General features: G+C 39.9%; 1 protein-coding gene across 1 annotated transcript in view; it reads left to right on the forward strand.

Annotated features, from left to right (window-relative positions):
* The window catches only part of AFF2 (ALF transcription elongation factor 2), a 290,365-nt gene that overhangs the window by 259,038 nt on the left and 11,248 nt on the right, over window positions 1–20,079 (forward strand). The window contains exons 12-17 of the mRNA XM_065410909.1: window positions 1,514–1,638; window positions 8,569–8,794; window positions 11,765–11,901; window positions 12,514–12,577; window positions 16,084–16,220; window positions 19,893–19,964. Coding sequence (XP_065266981.1) covers window positions 1,514–1,638; window positions 8,569–8,794; window positions 11,765–11,901; window positions 12,514–12,577; window positions 16,084–16,220; window positions 19,893–19,964 — 761 coding nt within the window. The remainder of the gene's footprint in view (window positions 1–1,513; window positions 1,639–8,568; window positions 8,795–11,764; window positions 11,902–12,513; window positions 12,578–16,083; window positions 16,221–19,892; window positions 19,965–20,079) is intronic.

Raw genomic sequence — 20,079 nt, forward strand, 5'->3', positions numbered from 1 at the left:
GGACTATGTTTTATCGTGTGTTTTATGTTATTTATGCCCAAGGGTATCCTGTCTTGTGGGATATGACAGTATGCTTCAAACTAAAATGTGCTTTCAGAAACGAAAGGGAGGTTTTATATCATAAATGAATTTTTGTAGAGGGATTTTCCAGCTGAAATGGTTATGCTCTGGTCTCTCAGAGAGAAGACATCATTTAAGATTTTTATACCCCAAATTTTATAAATCTTTGGGAATGTGACTTCAGCTGTCAGCCTGAACGGCATTAAAATGCTGATTTAGAGTAGTCTGATGATAGAAGGAGGGAGTTAATGCATGACAAAGGCATGCAGCCCTTACTCATGTGAATACTCACATTGACTTAAGTGGGAATATTCATGAGTAAGGTCTGCAGGAGCTGAATCGCTGCTTTTACTCTGGCCTATGAATTAAAATTATGCAGAAAGAAAGGCATTTTGTGAATGTGTATTTTGTGTGCATGCACATGTGTGCTGGGGTTTATGGGAATAATACGCTAATAACTTGTAGAATTGCTAACTCAGTGGGGTGATAGTCAGTAAGAATCCTGGCTAGAAGAAGACTACAATACTGGTAGCTAAACCTAGGGCTCAAGGAATATGATGGGTTATCTAAAAGAGTTGGGGGAACCTCCTCACTGCATTAGCTGGGACTTTGCATCAGGAACTGCCATGATGAAAAGGTACACTCTCTGGGATGCTTGGGTGTTCCGCTAGAATAAAAATACTCAGCTGAGTATTAAAATAGCCCTTTCTCTTCCATTTTGGTTGTTGTATGCTCATCACTATCGCTGCTCACGGTGACGCAGGAGGAAGCAAGTCAATTAGGGTTTGTGCTGCACGTGTTTAAAACATGGCATGAAGAGACTGATTTGGGTTTTGAAATCATTTTATTAAAAGATGTATTTAAGGCACAAGCGCATGGGCTTGAGAGACGGTATGAAGGTTCCAGTGATAGAGCAGTAATCAGCTTTACTTATATCTTCTTAGTTCAGGCACTGAGGTCATGCAACAGGGAATCTGTCAAGGTAAATTTTGAACCATCTACCCCTTGCTAATCACTAGCACTTTAGGGCTCAGGTCTGCAGCCTCTCAGTCATCTGAATAATCCTTACTCATGAAAGCTGTCTCATTGACTTCAAGTATATTAATGAGTAAAAGATATTCATGTGAATAAGATTTTGCAGGATCAGGTCCTGAGATCTTGATTATTTATTCATTATGATGCAATACAGAAACAAACTATAGTAAAGTGAGGCATTTGCTTTACAATTATCCAGCTGGGTTAGTTGTTATATAACTTAGTCATGTGTTTGCAATACAGATCAGCACATTTAGGCCTTTTTTTTTTTTTAGTTATTTTCACTTCTCTTAGATATCAGTATTTTAGCTGCTGCTACTACAAAGGAAATATGCTGAGATTCTTGACTTTCTCTTAATGGTAAGGAGAATTTGTGCTTAGATGCTGCATTTTTCAGGCTGTTTTTGTTTTGTTCAAGCAGTCCGAAAGCTTGGATACGTTTGGTGAAACCAAGAAACAGCGTCTGGAGGACACCTCAGCCTCATGCCTACTTCCACCATGTATTTCTCCGATACCTAATCACAGATTAACCAGCACTAAAGAGTAAGTATTTCTTAATACTGAGCTGTGATTTAATAACTGTGCTCTGCAAAAGCGTTTGTTGTGGAACTCTGTGATAAAGCCGGGGTGTTGCCCAGTGGCTTAGGTATCATTGCTCCCATCTGTCATGTAGAGGGATCCATGTTTTCTGAATGGACTTGAGCTATCCTTTTGCTGCGCTTGCGGAAACCACAGTTTCACCGAGGCACTGAAGTGTGGATATACACATGTCTCCTGTGCTCTCAGCCAGGTCCATGCCGCCCTGATTATCCCTACCCTGAACACCGGGAGTTTTCTACTGAAAAAGAAATCTGTTTTCTGAGGGCCAAATCTTGGTTTTACTGAAACCGACAGTCGTTTTGCCATTAACCTCAGTGGGATCAGGATTTGCCCCTTTATAAATAAACGTATATAAAATAAAATGATGTTTTTGTTACAGTATTGTCTGATTCTAGTTATGGAACAAAGTCCTTATTCAAAATATGATTCCGCCTGAACTATGGAACAGTCCTGCCAAATGCCTAGTGGAGTCCTGGCATGTTAACCTCATACAATACAAAGCTAGTAGAAAGTACTTAACTTTAAGTAGCACTTTATTTTTGCAGGGTACATATAACCGTATAATTGGTATCTCTCTGAAGTATTGCATTTTGTTTGAAATGGCTATAATGCATCAGCAATCAGGCACCGCATGAATGACATTTAATATTATTATAATCACAGGATTAACATTCTGTAAATAGAGAGAAAGCCTATCAGTTTTGCACTTTATTGGCTTCAGAGGTGTAACTTCTGATTTCCACTGGTGCAAGCAAAGATTCAGGCCCAGAAAGTACATGATCTTGCGGAAAAGGTATCATAGTGGCAATATTTAAATGTATGAAGAAGTTCTGAAATTAATTTTTTAATTTGCATCTTTTAAAGCCATTATGAAGTCTACAGAGCAGATTATAATTTTAGTTATACTGCTTTAGTTACAGAGTAACTCCACTTTGTCCAGATTTACACCACTGAAAATTAGATCAGAGTCTGGTCCTCTATGTTGTTGAGTTTGGAAAAGGCAGATGATTTGCAGGTGATGGTGTGGTCCATAACATGTTGCACATTTAGGAAGCATCATGATGGGTGTTCCCAATTGTCATTCCTGAAAATACAATGAGCTGAGATATATTGCGGAGGGAATCAAAAATTATCCATCCCCACCACTTCCATTATCCATTAAAAAAAAATTCTTTTCCTGTCTCAAATAAGCCCTAGGGATCCACCCCCAACCTGATGTTTCTTAATTTGAGCTTGTTTTCCAGGTCATTAATTTGATTTCTTAGAGCTTTCAAGCCTTTGGTATTCTCGGTTAAAATATAATTGTGTCCATCAATAGTTATTTCCATATGTTAGCTTTTTCTCTCGCCCGCTGTGAATTGTGAACCAAAAATTTTTGACTCCTTAGCCACTGACGTGATTGAGGCCTGGATCACGTCGAGTTCATTATTAATATCTTCCGAGTTCGTTTTAAACAAATCCTATGTTGTTTGATAATTCAGGTCTGCAACTCCCAGTGATGTGCAGCTGAATGTAGATCAACCCTGATCCCAAGACTAGGGGATTGAATGTGTAATGACAAATTTCTGCATAGCCCCAGATTATTTTTAAGCATTCAGGAGCAGTTCTATTTTCCATCAGGGATAAAGTATAAAAAATGAGTCCAAACTAGTCACTGATTCAAAGGTAGGGGGAAAATAACGCGGCAGTGGCAAAATAGTAAAAGAAAGGCTTGTCACTTAAGCCCCAAATTTTATTCCCAAAGGTTCTACATATTAATACAGTAGAGCCTTGATAATCTGTATTTAATTATTGTGAGAACAGTTGTGATATAGCAAGTAAAGCCCAATCCTACTATCATGTCCCAGTGAATTAATCTTTGCATGTATGAAGATCCCCATTGGGCACAGGGATCCACCCACACAGATCCGACTGAGGTATCAGAATCCAGAGGGTTATATTTTTAAAAGTATTTAGATGCCTAGCAATGCAATAGGTGCCTACTAGGATTTTCAAAAGTGCCTAATTACCTTTAAACCTGGCCGTCAGTGAACAGAAACAACAGAACAAGCAACGATACCATATCACAAAGACAGGTTTTCAGAAAGCCACATGCATCAATGTTTTGGCAATGAAATGCCTAATTTGCACATGCTGTTTCCATAACTGCACAAGTAAACTGGGTGTTTGCATTCTCAGATGGTCAGTTATGCACCTAATAACCACTTGCACACACAAATACCCCATTTTCATTAGTAATTGCATAAACAATTAGGTATCCATGAGCTTGTATATTCTCATACATAATCCTGATTGTTTGCCTTTTCCCAGATCTGAAGCAAGATATACTATATATAATTATTTTAATAATTACAGTTCAATTTTAATTATTTCTAATATGTCATAATGTGCTAGCGAATGTATTTTTAGTAACATGACATCTCCTTATTACACTAGGGAGTCTTTGGGAGTCTTTCCGTTCACTTGTGGGTTTAGGGTCATTCCCTAGGTCATTCCCTAAATCTTTCTGAAAAGTGGGAGGAGACAACCTTTTTTTTTTACTGTGAATTGTAAAGTTTGTAGGTTAGGGAGGATCGGCTGCATTAATTTTATATATACTTGATGAAAATTTTATTAACTCCATCTTGATTTTTCATTTTAGGGCAGACAAATAACATTTTTTGTACAATCTTTCCTTATTAAGTCCACAGGGTAACAGAAGCAGAGAGGAGAGAGTATTTAAAAGTATTGTATTCCTAGAGTATAGGATCTCAAGTTGACCTAAATATCTGTTTTCTAGAGATTTCTTTGGACACTAAGCGTACAGAGCTTTTTTTTTAATTTAATCGATCAGCCAACCATTTTGTACTAGCAATTTTATTTTTGTTATTATTTTATTATCTTTGTTAATACAGTTATTTACTTGCAAGAGCAATTTTGCAGGTATAATTAATTGCACATGCAGGTGATGGCAATTAATGTCTAACTGCCTAATTTGTGGGCACAGTCCAGTTATTAGACAGCTACTTGCCAGCATTTGTACATGTGTAATGACACCAGCAGTTATTTGCAGATACGGGAGCCTGGTTTTCAAATTAAGCCCATACAGCCCAAACATGCACAACATCTAGCAGACAAGAGTCTGTCTTAAGCAATCATTTTAGAGTATTTCCAAGTTTTCAGTATAGGTTTGTTTGACCTTTAGTTAAAGATGCACCTGTACTAGGCAACATATATTTGCTGGTCCCTTGGGTAGTCACGACAGCTTTCATTATAGTGTTGTTCACAATAAAACTGCCCTAGTACATCTGTGACAAAGACTTCAGCTTCATTCAGTTGCTGCCACATGGTCCAACCTAATGTGAGAGTGACCTTTCCCTGCTAACCCCCTGCAGAAGATTAGATACACCATCAGTGTGAAGCATTTCTTTGGGGACAGGGAGAGTGGAAGGAAGGTAAAGCCAAGTGATTGCATAGACAATGGCTTTGTCTCACTAATGGGCCAGAGATACTATAGCAGACTACAATGAGTGGATAAAGTAAGGGTAAAGAATGGTCTCTTGAAATTCGAGAGTAGATGAAAATTCTTCATCCTTCATACACTGACTCCCTTGTGGCTTGCTTCATACCCTACAATAAACAAGACTGAAAAAACCAGACAGGGAGACTTCTCATTCCTTGATAATTGGCCTTCTCTGACACAAAGATTAAACCCTGCAGCCACAAGACCATCAGTTCTGCTTGTATTTTTTCATGCATTTTTACATTTCTCACTTGATTATCAATATAATTTAACTGACAATCATGTCAGCAAATTAAATCATTGAGTCCAGGCGATTATTGCAATAAATTCATTCAAAATTAGTGATTACTGCAATGAAAGACCAGTTTGTTAGCTCATTAACAGCCCAAAGCAAAGTGACAGTCCAGTTAACTACTGGTAACAATTGATTTCACGGAGGTTATTGTTAACATCGTGAATCTGAAGTGGATAACATTGCTATCAAAAGTTAATTTTCCTGAAACTCTGTTTGTATTTAAAGGGCAACTAAGGAAATGCATAACTGCATCTGGGGCTGAAACAGCCAAAGGACTTTCGTTGTTTTAATTTTTATATATAGATATAGATAAAATATTCCTGTGTGTGTGTATAAATATAAAAAATAAACACACACACACACACACACACACAGAGGAATATTTTTGGGGTGGCTAGGTTGAGGCCCCGCCTCCCACAGAATGACTTGTATGCCAAATCTGAGTCGCTGCACCTGTAACTGAGGTGCCCCTAACAATTGAGGTGTAGGTGCAAAATTTTAGGCAATGCCCCCAAAACGGAGGCCAGCTCTCTGAAATATATACAAACGCTAGCCAAGAGAATAGGCAGCTATCCTGGCAGCTGCTGCCTTTTCCAGCTACCCAACCACCAACGCTGAGCCTATTCTAGATGTCATTAACTTCCCCCTTAGTAGCAGCAACTGGGTAATCCTGGTTAGGTTGTTATGTGGCTGCCTAAGATTGCCCCCTTCCAAAGGTCATAGTGATAGACTCCACACAGCCTGAATTCCAACAGATGGATATGAAACTATGAAGGCAGGCTCTGAATAACCTTGACATCCTAAAGCAGGGGCTGGATTAGGTTCTCAAGTGGGGGATTAACTGACCTTCAGTCTTTCTGCAAAAACTTTTGAAGTGGGTCCATCAGACCCAACTCCCTTTTCCTCAACAAAATGTTTAGGCGGGAGAAGATGAGCCCCTCGGACTTTCCAATGTGGGGATAGGATCACAAACCCCACCCTCGCTTTTCTTTCATAAGTGGACTCCATTTCCTACCTACCTCCCAGTGCCCTATTGGCGCGGGCACACACATGGATGGATGGATCTTGGGCTAGGCCAGAGCCGCCAGTCTATCTCTTCACTCACAGTACGGTCCAATGGATAGGAGGCTGGTCTAAGAATCAGGAGGTGTGAGTGTCCTGCTCCTAGCTCTGCCACTAACTTGGTCTCACTGTGTGGCCTTCCTGTGTCTGGTTTCCCAACTGTACAATGAGATAACAAATGTGTAGCTGAGTGTTGTTATAACCTAGAACTGTGGTAATTCACATGAGCGCCACAGTGCACTTTGGAGATCGGAGGGATGCCAGGAAGGCTTTGAATGAGACCTTTCTGAAAAGTTTTCTGGCAAATCTTCCCCAACCTTCTCTAGCAGTTCCCCAACTGCCTGGTACACAGCTGTTTTCATTTGGTCTTAGTCAGCTGACCAACCTGTTTTCTGAGTAAAACCCTCTGCTGTGCAGTCAGTATCCATAACCTTCCTATTGTAAGACCATAGACAGGCTGTGCTGGTGAAGGTCCCTTGTTCTGAAGAGCTTTCATATAATGAAGAGCTTTCAACAGGATAATTTTAGCCATATATTAATTGTACTGAAAATGCTTCTGAGTGGCAATGACAATACAGTGTATCGGGGTTTTGTTTGATTATAGTCTACTAAGGTTTCAGGAATATTAATACACTTTCGTATTATTAAAATTGACACAAAAGCCACAATTAGAAAATGATTGAAATAGACACAATTATCATTAAAATTGGTAACATTGTGAAACGCAGCCAGGCTGGAATAAGGAGGATGGTATTGAATATCACCAGATTGAGGAATTAGGCAGCTTGCATTGCTTGTTCCTCTCTGATTTGCTGCTTTGGGTATTGTAAATCTATAATTCCTGACACTTACTGAAATTGACTAAGGGGGCACATACATTTTTGTTAACTTAATTTGCTATTGAAAATTTTACTCAATAATCATGAAAAGTAAATGACTCTGTAGTACAATATTAGTTGTCTGAGAAAAGATTAAAATTCAAGTAATCTTCATAGACTGGACTAGGACAGTAACTAAAATAAAAATCCATGACCAAATTAACATGTTAAACGGTCGGGGGGGTAACATAGCTGCAGTTTTTACACTAGTGACCATTCTTCTATACAAAACAGGCAGTCAACCATAGCATTGTGTCAGCTTTCACGTTAAAAACCTATTTATTTTCTAAACCAGGTTCATTCATTAACCGGTATTCGCTCAAGAGCTTTTGCCAGCTGCTCTGAATCATTTTCTGTAGTGGGGCACATCAGTTTTACTCGTGAGGTGAAATAATTTCATGTTATTGTTATGGTTATTGGTTGGTAGCTGTTACAAACCATTTTCTTCATTCACATGCTGTACTGTATGATGGATATTTGCTAAGAGCAGGCATATGGGCCCCAATCCAGCAATGCATTTAAAATGTTTATCTTTACGCATGAGAATAGTCCCTTTAACCTCAAATAGGGCTACTCCTATGTATAAAGTTAAGCATCTGCTTAAGTGCTTTGGGGGATCAGGGCCCCTATGCCTTCCGTGATGACCAGGGCCGGCTCCAGGCACCAGCTTAACAAGCAGGTGCTTGGGGCGGCCAAGGGAGAGGGGCGGCACCTGCGGCAATTCGGGGGCGGCAGGTCCCTCAGTCCCTCTAGGAGCGAAGGACCTGCCGCTGAACTGCCGCCGCCGATCGCGGCTTTTTTTTTTTGTTTTTGTTTTTTTGTTGCTTGGGGCAGCAGAAATGCTGGAGCCGGCCCTGGTGATGACAACTGACTCAGTATAGTGTTTCAAGTGTCCACAACTGTATTAATACAGTCAAACAAAATATTCCCCCCCAAAACAAAAGGCCTTTGCCGTCATTGAAGAGGCAAAGAAGGCAAGAGTAGCTTTTATACCTTCACTGGCCTCCTGCTACTCATAGTCATATGAAGACAGAATCTGGCCTCCAGTTAAATAATATCAAGTGCTTGGTGATGTAGAAAATTTAAAAATACCCAAAGGCTTGTCCCACAACCACTTCTTGTCTGTGTCCCTGCAGCGGGAGTTCAGTTAAAAAGGTGACTAAGAAAAGAGAAGAGAAGTTGTTCCCTCCTCCGTTATCCCCGCTGCTGGATGAGCCAGCACACAGGCGGCACAGCAGTGACAACAGCTCCTTCAGCCAAGAGAACAGCGTCACAAACTCCTTGCAGACCGGCAACTCTTCCTCTTCTTCTAAATTCGGAAAGAATGAGAACAAATCCTCTTCGAACCCCAAAGGAATCTGTGTAAGTAACTGGTCGGAGCTGCTGAAAGTGAACAAGATAAAACAAAAGTAACTAAGCTTTGTTCTGTTTGATTCTCTCTTTTTTTAATATCTGTGTTTAAATCCTTCTGTAACCCCACTGAAGAGCGGCTAGGCATGGAGCGCTTGAGAGCAGTACACAAGCTCTCTTGCAAGTTCCATTTTTAGATCGGCATTAAGCATCCATTTGACATTGTGTGTAACTGACTAGAACACCTGGTCCCTCCACTTTATAGGCTAGATTTACAGCAGTGGACTATCTGCAATTACTCCTCCTGCCTGTGTAGTTTTAACCACACACATAAAAAAAAAAAATCTTTGATGAATTTTCTATAGTGTTAGCATATTTCTTATGACTAATATCCCCAAATTTTCAGCTGGTAATTAAGCACTGTAGCTAAACTAAGCATTGCAGATTGAACTGACCGCCCAATAAAAATCCGCTGAAAAATTGCCTGTGTGTACCACACTCAGGGACCAAATATCTGAGCACCTGCATTTCTACCTCAAGCTACCTCCTGAATTGCTTTTTTTTCCTCATCTGCTTTCCTCCTTCCCTTTGTTTGCTTTGATTTGGTTTCTGCCAACTCAAGACCTTTCTGACTGGGATACCTACATAATACACAAAACTCTCTGTTGTGGAGTAGTTAGGGTTGTTACCCCCATTAAATGCCTGACACAAACCCACAATAGCAAAGCAATAACAAGTTAAGTTCCTAACTTTACAGACCGTCTCATCCTCCACCCCCAGGCACGCGCTTTCCCATTAAACTACAGACCACATGACACAATCTGAACTCTGCCCTGCTGTCGCCTGTATGGGTATATCCTTCTACCAGGTTACTCTATCCCCCAACACTAGCAGTTGTTGAGGTTTGGCACAGGGGTTGACTGTGGCAGGAGAAGATAGGTCAGTAAAGGAGCGTGTGCAGAAGGAGTGGCATCCCTATGGAGAGTAGAGTGGCGATTGCTGTTCACGTTCCATGGTATAAGGTAGCTGAAATGACAAGGGGTGGATGGTTGTGAGTGAAGGAGAAGATGTTCTGTGCTGCTAGGTGGCCTCACTTCCCATCTCCTTGCTTTTGTGTCAGGCATGTTCTATGCGTAGCAGTGCTTCGCACTTCACAGCAAAGTCTTTTGTGTGGGAGTTCCCTTGGTTTCTTGTCATGCTTAATAAGGGGCGGGCATTGAATGAGGGGTGAGGGGAGGGGAAGTGGGGACATTAGAAGTGCAACAGGAGAATATTTTTTATCCATCAGCAGCTGCGCATGAGGCCTGCTCTGCTGTAGGATAAAATCTGACAGAAAAGCATAGCTCCTCCTGGGGAAGGTTTTATGTACACCCAATCAGGTTTGAACTTACCATCAATCAGGTTTGCCTGCATTGGGCCCCATCAATCAGGCTTGTGTGCACCAATCTTTCTCCCTCCCTCCCTCCCCTTTTCAATCAAATAGTCAGGCTTGCATGTACTCACTCCCTAAGCATCAACCAACCAGGCTTGCTCATGCCCAGCCCCTCTCGTCCTCTTCCTCTGAACCAGTCACACTTATGTGCACCTGGTCCCCATCAACCAGTGAGGCTTGTATGTGTCCATCACCCCCACATCCCATCAATCAGACTTCTGTGCACCCAGACTCTCCCATCTATCCGGCTTGCATGCACCTGGCCTCCATCAATCAGGTTAGTTTGCATGCACAGTCCATAAACTTGAGCTATTATGAGAATAACAGCTAAAAATGACCATAAATTCCACATTCTTTTAAAAATCTTCCCATTTGAGCAGTTCTCCTCAGGGGCCTCCTCTCTGCCAAGTTTTGTCTAGATAGGCAATGAGGTTTTTAATAGATATCGGTCAACAATGAAAAGTAGGGCTGCAAAGGAAACTTTTTAGCCAGTTTCAAAGGCTTCTTCTTTAACATCTATGAAAAGAAACAAAAAAAAAACTGCTTAGAAAATTCAAGGGGCATGAAAATTAACCCTGTATGAAATTTCACAGCAATTGGATACCTACTTTTAGAGAAAAATGGTAATTTATGCTTAATTTTAAGACCATTTTAGAAAGGATTATGGAGTCTCCGTAATGAACTATTTTCTTGTTTGCTTCCATTGCCTTTTGACTGTTGCAGAAATGGGTGTGTTTGGCCCCATTTTTCACAATTTCCCATGTCATGAAAGGTTGCCAACCTTGTATTGTAAAATGAAAACACTCAAGTTGCATTAGAATGTAAGTGACAATTCACTTTACCTTATTCGCTTGTCCCTATTGCTTTCTGATATCATCATGTCACTTTATTTCAAACTGCCAGAGCAGTACACATGCCTTCCACCAAAATCAATGCCAAAATGAACTGCATATGTCAGCAAATAAACAGTGCTATGTAAACCACCAGGCTGTTTCCTCCCTCAATCCCAGCATCATCCGTCAGATACATGCTTGATTTATCCACTGAGTTGGTATCTGAAATATTCCCCCACTAAAATGTATTATAGGGCTTTTCCATAGTTCATTGGTTAATCTGTAATTTAGTTCATCTGATTATAAACAGAGTTCACAAATGAATTCCAATTGCCGACTCTAACTGCTTATGTTATATCTCTAGCTTATAATCAGCTAATGCTCCAGAATCTCTTTCCCCTCCCAACACTTTTAATAAGGGTCTCTAGCGAATAGTGTTCTGTGGTATCAGTGCTGACTTTACACCTTTCTGAAAGCATGTGTTAATGAGGTCAGGCATGTGAGCAATATGTAATCACGGTGCTTAATTAATCTAGTGGGTTTGTAGTAGAAGGGAAAGCAGGGTGATTTGTGAGGTTCCTAAAATGTGAACAAGTATCTGAATTTTAACCTCAAGCTGTGCCAGTTATGTGTTTTTCTTGTTTTGTTTCAGTGTTTTTAACACATAAAGGTGTTTGGGTCAAAGTTTAAGGCGTTAATGAAAATTCTCTTCCGTAGGAGGAGGAATCTCGCCATAGACCAACAAACAGTCTCCTTGATACCAGCCATCTAGAAACAGACATCTGGTCTACAATGCCTACACTCTCCAATGGGAAATCTGAGTCAAGAAGACCTAAAATAACATTTGATGACATGTATGTAGTATTAAACAGTCCAATCATGTGGAGTAAGATTTTATCTAAATGTCTAATAATCCATTTGTGTTAAATATGAGTTATATGCTTGGGGTCTGAATCAACAGTCTTCACACTGGCAAAACAATGGGAGCCGTGCCTGTGACGTAAAGGCAGAATTGGGCCCTTAGCGTCAACATCAATACATGATGGTACATAGAGTTTTTCTCTTGATAAATGATTTTTTATCATTTATTAAGAGTTTTTTGACAAATGTTTTCAGATTATAAATGTTGAATTCCAGGGTAATTCTTCCCTAATTTTTTATTTTAGCTTCTCTAATGGAAACTTGTTAGAGTTAATCGGTTTGAGTTATTCTGCCTTTTCCTCTATTCGGCACGCATTAAATGGCCCCCTTTGGGCTGCTGTTTTCCACAGCTAGCCATTTGTGCTCATCAGTCACATGCTCACTAAGCATATCATTACATTCAGCAGCTTCGTATTAATATCAGAATAAATTTAAACAAATAAGTGGGCATATTTGTCTATTAGAAACGGTCAGCATTCTTCTCAGATAACGTTTGTCCAACAGTATGAAAACGTAGCCCTGAAAGAATGAACTTGTCTCCTTAGGCTTCACAATGCAGACTATTACATGCAAGAGGCTAAGAAGCTAAAGCACAAAGCGGACGCACTGGTAAGTTTCCATCCATTTTCTGCCTTTTTTTTCAAGCACTGAAATTGTGTGTTTCTGAAGGGATCATCCAGGGTAAACGTATACAGTGTGGGCTTCATCCAAAGACTACTGATGCCAAAAAGAGTCTTTCTATTGACCTCAGTGGATTTTGGATCAGACTTCATATAAGCCGACCACAGCAAACCCAAGTCTGAACACTGTTCCTAACTCTTAACACAGTGTTCCTAATAAGGTGGCCTACCAGAGCTGTGCAGAGAAAAGAAGTTTTGTTTTCCGAAGGATTTCAAAACTGAAAATTTCAGAATTCTCCGTGAAGGAAAATTCCAAGCGGAAATTAACGTTGGCTCGACTGAATCATTATGATATAACTGTATTATATTACATGATGTATAATGTGATACAAATTTTTAAAAAGAAAGTCATCTCAAATGACATGTTTCATTCTGTAAAAGTTGAAAAAAAAGACATTTTTATAATGGCAAACATTTTTTCTGGTTTTCTCACGAAATCAACCCAATTTGGTGAAGCATTTTGATTTAGATGAAACTGATCATTTTGATGGGCTATGGCTCCATCAAACTTTATCTGACCAGCTCTGCAGTACGGCCATTCCATTGTAATGGAGATTTTGATCCTGTCTGCTGCAGCTGGTTCCATGCAGCAGCTCCCTTACGCAGCCTTAGTGATATAGAACTCTCTTATTTCTTTAAGTAAGGTCACTATAAAATAAAATTGAGCCTGGCCTCTAAATTTCCCCCCACAAATCATATGCAGGGACAACTAATAGTCTTTGGGTGGCTAATTATCTATTTTAAGGGTGAAAACAATATTTTTCCTGCAAATCAGTTTATTTGACAGCAAAGAATCTATCATTCATGCCTGCAAATGGCTGTGGTTGCAAACAAAAACAAAAAAACCATGTAGCACCCATTGTTTAGGAATGTTGCAGCTTTTGGGGTATGTGGCAAAGAGAGAAGGGATCAAGCTGCCAATTTCAGCTCCCCGATTCAGGGGCACGAAGCTGTTCAGCGTGTTTCCTGCAGAGCTCAGGCTCCGGTTTTTGGCAACATCCCCTGATTGTCACTAAGCTAGAAGTCAGACCTCCTGACATGCCCATTTACAGAAGGTGGCCCACGCTGATTACTTAAGACTGACTCAGTAGAGCATGTTGAGTCAGAATCCTGACATCTATACGCAGGGAAGGCTCACAGAAGCAGACTGACAACACCTCCTGCAGCTGATTGACCTTTAAGGAAAACACACATCGTTGTGGCATAAACCTGCCTGCTCTATGCTAGCAAATATTTACAGACTCAAGCTCATGATGGTCTCAACATGCTATGTCAATCCGCTTTTCTCCACAGCCTGATTCACTCAAGACAGTGTTGACCTGTCTCCCATCTTCTTACCTTTGACTATGCCTTGCAGAATTAGGGGTGTTCTCAAGCAGAACTAACAGGAAAAGGCATGGCACATCATGTTGTTGCCCGCAGGCAGGCCTTTCATGTCACATGTAGTTTGACACCCCCAGTGCTCTGATCAGAATGCCAGGCCAGCTGCTGTGGTATAAGTTGTTAGCAGCCACAAATGCCCATGAACTGTGTATCTGCCTTTTCTTTCCACTACTTGGATCTTTTTTTATTTTTTCATCAAATGCGGTTGCACACACATATTTCTCCAAGCAACTCATTTACCGTACGGTCCCATGGCTTTAGTTGTCCTATGGAAACAATTGCTTCTGGTTACTTTGGGCTGACACAATGAAGCACGCCACATTGAAAGATGTGGTTTTGTGCCTGGGAAGATAATGTGTGTGACCCCTGCAAGTGTCAGGAAATGTTAAGGAGATGTGGAAGCGATGCTGCTGTGCTTGCACAGAGAAGGGACTTCTGGCAAAAGCAAGGGCGCTTGAAATATTTGGAAATGGCCCAATGTAAACCCGTCTTTGGCTGGAAGAGGGGCAAGGGATCCACTCATTTATGATTAGGCACACTGTGATCAGAACAAATGACTACACAGAGCGTACAACATGCCCGAGATAATGGGCCTAATTGTGCTCTCCTTTGCACCATCAATAAACTAGAGAAATGTTATTGACTTCATTGGAATTACCCTGGATTTACACTGCTGTTTGTAAGAGCAGCATTAGGTCCCATGGCTTTATCGCCATTGATTAAGAGGATGCGCCTTTGCTAAATCAGCTTAAAGCTACAATAATTTTCTGTATTGTACAGAAAACTAGCTTCCAAAAAACACCCAAAACAAAGTTTTGCCTTGGGTAAAACAAGGGAAGTGATTGGTGGAAAAGAGAGAGGAATGAGATGAGGTCTGCATTCCCTTTTGACTGTTCAGAGGGTACTGTAGAATAAGTGTAACCCACTGGTGAAGGTGTTACATGTCCCCCTCTGTGCCAATCCACAGAGGATATGAGTTGTTACAATCTGCAGCTACAAAGCCTTAAGCTGTAGCAGCTCATTCTGTTAACTCTGGAGATCCCTGGTTCATTCCCCATTGTGTCAGCCAAGAGGGCATCTGTCACATAAGCACACACAAAACAAACTTTTGTTGCCGAATTTTGTGCAATTAGAACAATAGGGTAAAAATCTACATGATAGCGCCCCATGAAAATAGAGAGCGTGGAATGTGTCTTGTGAGGAGAGCTACTAAATGGTAGCAGCAGAGTAAAATATGCCCTTATAAAGCTCTACTTTAATCTATTGTTATAAGCAGCTGCCATTTTGTGAATAGAAAACGTGTGCAGGTGCATTGAAAATATTTTGATAGAGACATGCAAAGACATTTTTGAAGACTTCAGCTTTATTGATTCTTTTACATTAAATGTCATATTAGTGAAAGTTTTACATCCACCTATCAGAAATTGAACATGTAAAATACTATTATAAAATACTTACTATAAAAGTGTCATATATAATATTCATTACACATAAAAAAGGAATCAGTATGTCTAAGTCAGTTTAATCACAACCATTATCAGGGCTAAAAACCTTTTTGCACTAAAATTCTAGTAAAATAAAATATTTAGCGGTGCTATATTTTTTTTACTTTTTTAACACTATTTCAGGGTGTCATTTGCAAGATAAGTGATGAGATTTTGGAGTGGGAGGAGGGTCAACAATCACAAAGGAATGTCACATTTTCCTGACAAGTGGCATAGATTTGTTACTTACCTCTTGCATACTAACGTTCAAACTTAGTCCCTAGTATATCAAAGGAGCAACATGGATTTTTTTAAAGACTGTACTGAGTCTCACCCGCAGCTGGGATAAATCGGTGTAGCTCCATTGAAGTCAACAGACCTCCACTCTTTTACGCTTGCAGAGGACTTGGCCCTATGTTATCTGTCCAGCTTGGTGAAAACATGACCTGGCTTTAATTCTTTAATGTATGCATTTTTAATGTCAATGTTGCTTTGTATACATTGTGCTCTATCTAGCTGGAAATAAAAGCTGAAGCATCATCTTGATAGTTTCATCTTCCTATTTCAGTTGGAGAAGTTCGGCAAAGCAGTGAATTATGCTGATGCTGCTCTCTCCTTCATTGAGTGCGGGAATGCTATGGAGCGAGATCCATTAGAAGCTAAATCTCCATACACCATGTACTCAGAGACTGTGGAACTCATCAGGTTAATGTCCTTTCTGTGATCATTTTCATAATCTCATTTCAGTCATAATTAGAACCTGCTCTGTTTTAAAAAATATCATTTCAACATATTAATGATTTGTCCAAGGCATCTTCAACTCAGAAGTCATCATAATTAGTTCTTGCCATTTTATTAATGTCATGGAAAATTTATAATTGATGGACACTGCTTTTATAAATTATCCCCTTTAGAGGTTATAATGTGAGTGTTATAATTTGCAATATTCATAAAATTAAAATTGAAATGTAGTGGGTGGAAGTAAAGTATAGTAATTTCACCGTTTGGCAATGACACTTGTCTTTTAAAAGGTGTAGTTTTATAATTCAAAACATTAAAATGAGTCGATCAAGATTTCTATTCTAAACCCTGTTTTTGCAGAGGTTTATAACTTGGCTGTAAAAAATTGTTCCAGGCTGTAACTTGGTATATAAGGTCGCATCCAGAGAGCAACTTTTGCACGTGTATATCCAGACAAACAGAGAGTGGTTGGTTGGATTTTTTTTAATGTTAAAGGAATATAAAAAGCCACTGAAATTCACTGAGTTAATTTTTTTAAACGTAATTTTTCAGTCCAGAACTTAAGAGACTTTGCCTAATATTAAAAGGCCTGAGTTAGTATTTGAAAATCAGCGCCTGTTTTCCATAGCTGCCCTAAAGGGTAGGCTCCATAGAATTTACTCTACGGAGTAACGAATGGGCCAAATTTTGCTCTCTTTACTCCCAGATAATCCCATTGAAATCCATAGGATTAAATTTAATTGTGATTAAAGCAATCAGGATTTTGCCCATTTGCTCTGATTCCCCTCTGGCTCTCATCATTTTTACACTGGGGTATAACACCGTTAACTCCAGTGGGATTACTCCTAATTTCCACCAGTGGGGGAAAAAAGCAGAATCAGGCCAAATGTTTGTTTTGATGGGACTTGTTTATACGAGCGACTCTAACGTGTCAGATTAGTTATTAGAGTCTATCAAAAAAAATGCATGTTTTACATTTTGAATGAGGAGGTATTTACATAATAAAATGTATCAGATCTGAAGAAGCTGTGACTCTCGGGTAAATAATAAGCCTTTTCAATTTTTTAAAATATGTATTTACATACAACACTTGTTAAAAAGAAGAACAGTAAAAGATTATGCCACACAAATGATGTTCACACAACATTTAGGATCAGAGTTAAACCCTGAAGAACAGTGAAATTAAGAATTAAGGCTATACCAGTCTTCCCCCTTCATTCCATTGTACCTGCATCTTAACTGTGGGTCACTCAATATAGTCTGTGTGCTGCAATACATAAGCACAAAACGGTGTGAGAAAGTAAACCGTAGCATTATCTTTTGTTCAAATGGCACAAGAGTGGTATGTCGGGGAGGGGGCATGGCCTAATGGAGAGAGCCCTGGACTGGGACTCAGGAGAGCTGGGTGGCCTTGGGCAAATCTGTTCAGTTGCCCATCTGTAAAATGACGGTAATCTTACTGACTTCCTTTGTAAAGCACTTTGAGATCTAGTGATGAAATGTGCTATGTCGGAAGTATTATAATTGCTGATAAGTAGCCTGCATGTTTTGGAGGAGCGTGAAGCAAAGCTGAGTGGTTCTATCTATCTAGCTTAGGGTTATCTATAGCACGCTTCACCCTAGTGTCTAAGGGTTTGTCCTGTGCATGTTGAAGGCAATGGCAAAGCCCCCATTGACCTTAATAGTGCAGGATCAGAACCTGTGTTCTGTGCAAGTAAATTAGATCTCTGTGCTGATGTCTACAGTTGACGTCATAGACTAGGAATTTTGCTCTTCACCCTTTCCAGATTCTGCCATCCTGACATCTCTCCCATATGAAAGAGGAGACTCTTAGGGCCACTGGAATATGTTGTGTTTATATACATTTTTAAAGCAACACCACCCCTGTGATGATTGGGGTTGATCATGAACCATTTGATGAAATTCTATTTCTGTCACCTGTGCTAGGCGGGAGGTCAGATTAGATGATATAATAGTCCCTTTTGGCCTTCAAATATATGAAGCTATGAATGACAGATGGTTCCACTAGTAAGAAAACTAAACCCCTGCTCATCTGCTCGTGATTCACCAGAACTCTAAGAGATTCACACAATATGATTCTTCACAAAATAAGAGAGTTGGGGGATCCTGGAGCAGTAATCACTGATGATTTAACAGTATAATGTGGGTTTAAGTAAGCCGCATAGGGCCTGATTTTCAAAAATGCATGTGCAAAATTGTGCATGCAGCAGTTGAGCCTAATTTGCACACACACTTACCATAACTGCAAGCATGGTCACTTGCACATGCAAGTACATGCTTTGCAAATGCCACAGTGGGAATGGTGCAAATTAGGTGTGAAAGTGTCTGTGTGCCTTTTTTTTAAAAGTGGCCCTTAATGTAACTTCAACATAGATTTGTACAGTTGGATACTGTGTAGAAGAGATTTATATTACTTTTCCCCATCACGATGCTGTCTACAGGCAGACCCTTGTTCTATCTATTCCATTCATTTTAACTGCTCTGAGATGTGGGTAGCTACAGTAGTCATTTATTTGCGAAAACAAGTGGAGCATCACGGTGACTCAAAATGTCAGAGATCTGACTCTCAGAGGTGTATAGACTAATTGTAACACTAAAATCCCTAACTTAATGCTGCAAATCCTGAAGAGAAACACATCTCTGTATTTGACCACGTTCATTCAATGTGACTGGAGCAGTAACAAAGAGCATGAAAGACAGAATGCTAAGGAGCTAAAGGGTGCCTTGCTAGAAGAGCATGCGGGGACGGGATGACAGGGGTGGCAGCAGGAGAGCAGTGCAGCCTGCCACTCCATTACCTCCTTGTAAATGAGAACTCATCAAGACTGCCTGGATACCTTAAAACTTCCTTACGCAACACTGAACCCTATTACTTATTCTAACACAAGTACCTGTGAAATTGCATTAAGGCTCAGAACAATGATTTTATGCGATGAATTGATTTTCAAGCGACTAAATGCATGGAATGGAGTGTGCTCCGTTAAAGCAACTTTAAAAAAAGGGGGGGGGGGGAATGCTCAACCTTTTATCACCCAAATGTTGGACAGCAGCAATTAAATAGAAAGGAAAGACAAAATATACAAGCATCATAAATTAATGGGGCTAGGAACTTAAAAAGCTATGAACATGACCTTTCCTTTATTTAATACCACTTCATATATAAATATTTTAAAGATGTTGCAGAGGCATTTATGAGTGGGATTTGGAAGGTGTTATTCAAACCCCACACTGTTAAATGTAAAACCTAGCTGTATATTATTTTCCTCTTCAGTGCAAACAGGACTGAGACCTTACATTTTTGGCCGGCACTCATTGCAAACTAATACAGTGCTTGTCACCCCAGAGTGCTGGCTGTAATGTTATCTTGGCAGCATTGACACACTCCGAAATAATTCACCTCATTGGCCCAGAAAATGGGCTGATGATTTGCTTTAGTCCTCCAAATTTTAAGTGTTGCTTTCTGTTGAATGTTACACTCATCCCATTACTGTGAAACATTGTGGTCATTATTTATTGTAGTTTTAGAAGCAGATCTAGTTATTTCTCAGAGTGTCACCAATTTTCCTCGAAGCATCTTAATGCCCAATTTCCTCTTCTCCTCCCCTTTCTTACAAGGTATGCAATGAGACTCAAGAATTTCACAGGCTCATCTGCCACGGAAGGAGACAAGAAACTAGCAGTTTTATGGTGAGTCCCATTGCAACAATGTAGCAACAGCTAAAATCCTAGAGGACTTTAAAAGTACTGAATTACTTAAGCAGCTTACACAAGATCATTATTCTTGTTTTCCATTAAACTATTA

This window comes from Emys orbicularis, chromosome 9 (assembly GCF_028017835.1).
Source record: "Emys orbicularis isolate rEmyOrb1 chromosome 9, rEmyOrb1.hap1, whole genome shotgun sequence".
Taxonomy (NCBI): Eukaryota; Metazoa; Chordata; order Testudines; family Emydidae; genus Emys; species Emys orbicularis.